Source organism: Melampsora larici-populina, assembly GCF_000204055.1.
Source record: "Melampsora larici-populina 98AG31 unplaced genomic scaffold MELLAscaffold_78, whole genome shotgun sequence".
Lineage (NCBI taxonomy): Eukaryota > Fungi > Basidiomycota > Pucciniomycetes > Pucciniales > Melampsoraceae > Melampsora > Melampsora laricis-populina.
In genome coordinates, this window is record NW_006768842.1 from 74,434 (window position 1) to 75,296 (window position 863).

The following is an 863-nucleotide window of genomic DNA, read 5'->3' on the forward strand; positions in this document are numbered from 1 at the left end:
CAGGTGAGTACAGGTCATCTTGGTGTGATCAATAAAGGATCTTCTTGATGTACAGGCAATCAATGTTGAGAAGTTGATCTGAATTCTTGAAGATCGAGCGATGGAGATTTGGGTTGAGATGCTTTGTGTACAGGAGTTGAGGTGCTGTCATAACTAGATATGGCTGTAACATTCGCTTTGCTACCATAAAGAAGATCAAGTTCTTTGTAAATTGGGCATTGAGCCTCTTGCTTCTGTTCAACCGTTATGAAACCGTCAGCAATGTCTTGATCCGTTAATCCATTACCAGTTTCCTTCCAAAGTTTCCTTGTATCTATGTATTTATTTTTAACTCGACTCCATCTCTTCGCCAATTCGCCACCGTCAATGTTTAACTTGGCTGGACTAGAAGTGTTGGTGACTCGAAGACGATCGTTGTGCCTAATGTTAACCATTGCAGCCAGCGCATTCCATTCAGCACCACGGCTGAGCCCACCAACCTGTGTCTTCGGTCCAGAACCCATCAACTTGGCATGATTAGTCGGAACACTCATATGGTCGATAAGAAAAGCAAGGTCATCATCATCCAGTCGTGGGTTGTATCTTCTTGCTTTTGAGCTCAAACTGTCGAGTAGTTAGGTCGCTTTTGGGATGCAACCGAAGGTGCTGGTGCTGGTGCTGGTGCTCGTGGTGGAAGTACAGAGGGAGTGATTACAGGAACTTTGGAAGTTGAAACCGGTATGTTCTTGGCTTTTTGAGCTTTAGACCTGCGAGTGAGTGCAGTCGTTATTCTGGTATCAGGCGGGAGCTTCAATTCTTCGAGCATTTTGGTGTTATCTTCCTTGACCTTGGCGTTACTGCGACGATTTCGAGTGATAGTTGGC

The 863-nt window shown here is 45.1% G+C and overlaps 1 protein-coding gene across 1 annotated transcript in view; it reads right to left on the minus strand.

Annotated features, from left to right (window-relative positions):
• Positions 1-533, minus strand: part of MELLADRAFT_113133 (uncharacterized protein) — a gene marked incomplete at both ends in the record, with an annotated part of 1,754 nt that extends 1,221 nt beyond the window's left edge. The window contains one exon of the mRNA XM_007417796.1: positions 376-533. Coding sequence (XP_007417858.1) covers positions 376-533 — 158 coding nt within the window. The remainder of the gene's footprint in view (positions 1-375) is intronic.
• Positions 534-863: the final 330 nt, after the last annotated feature.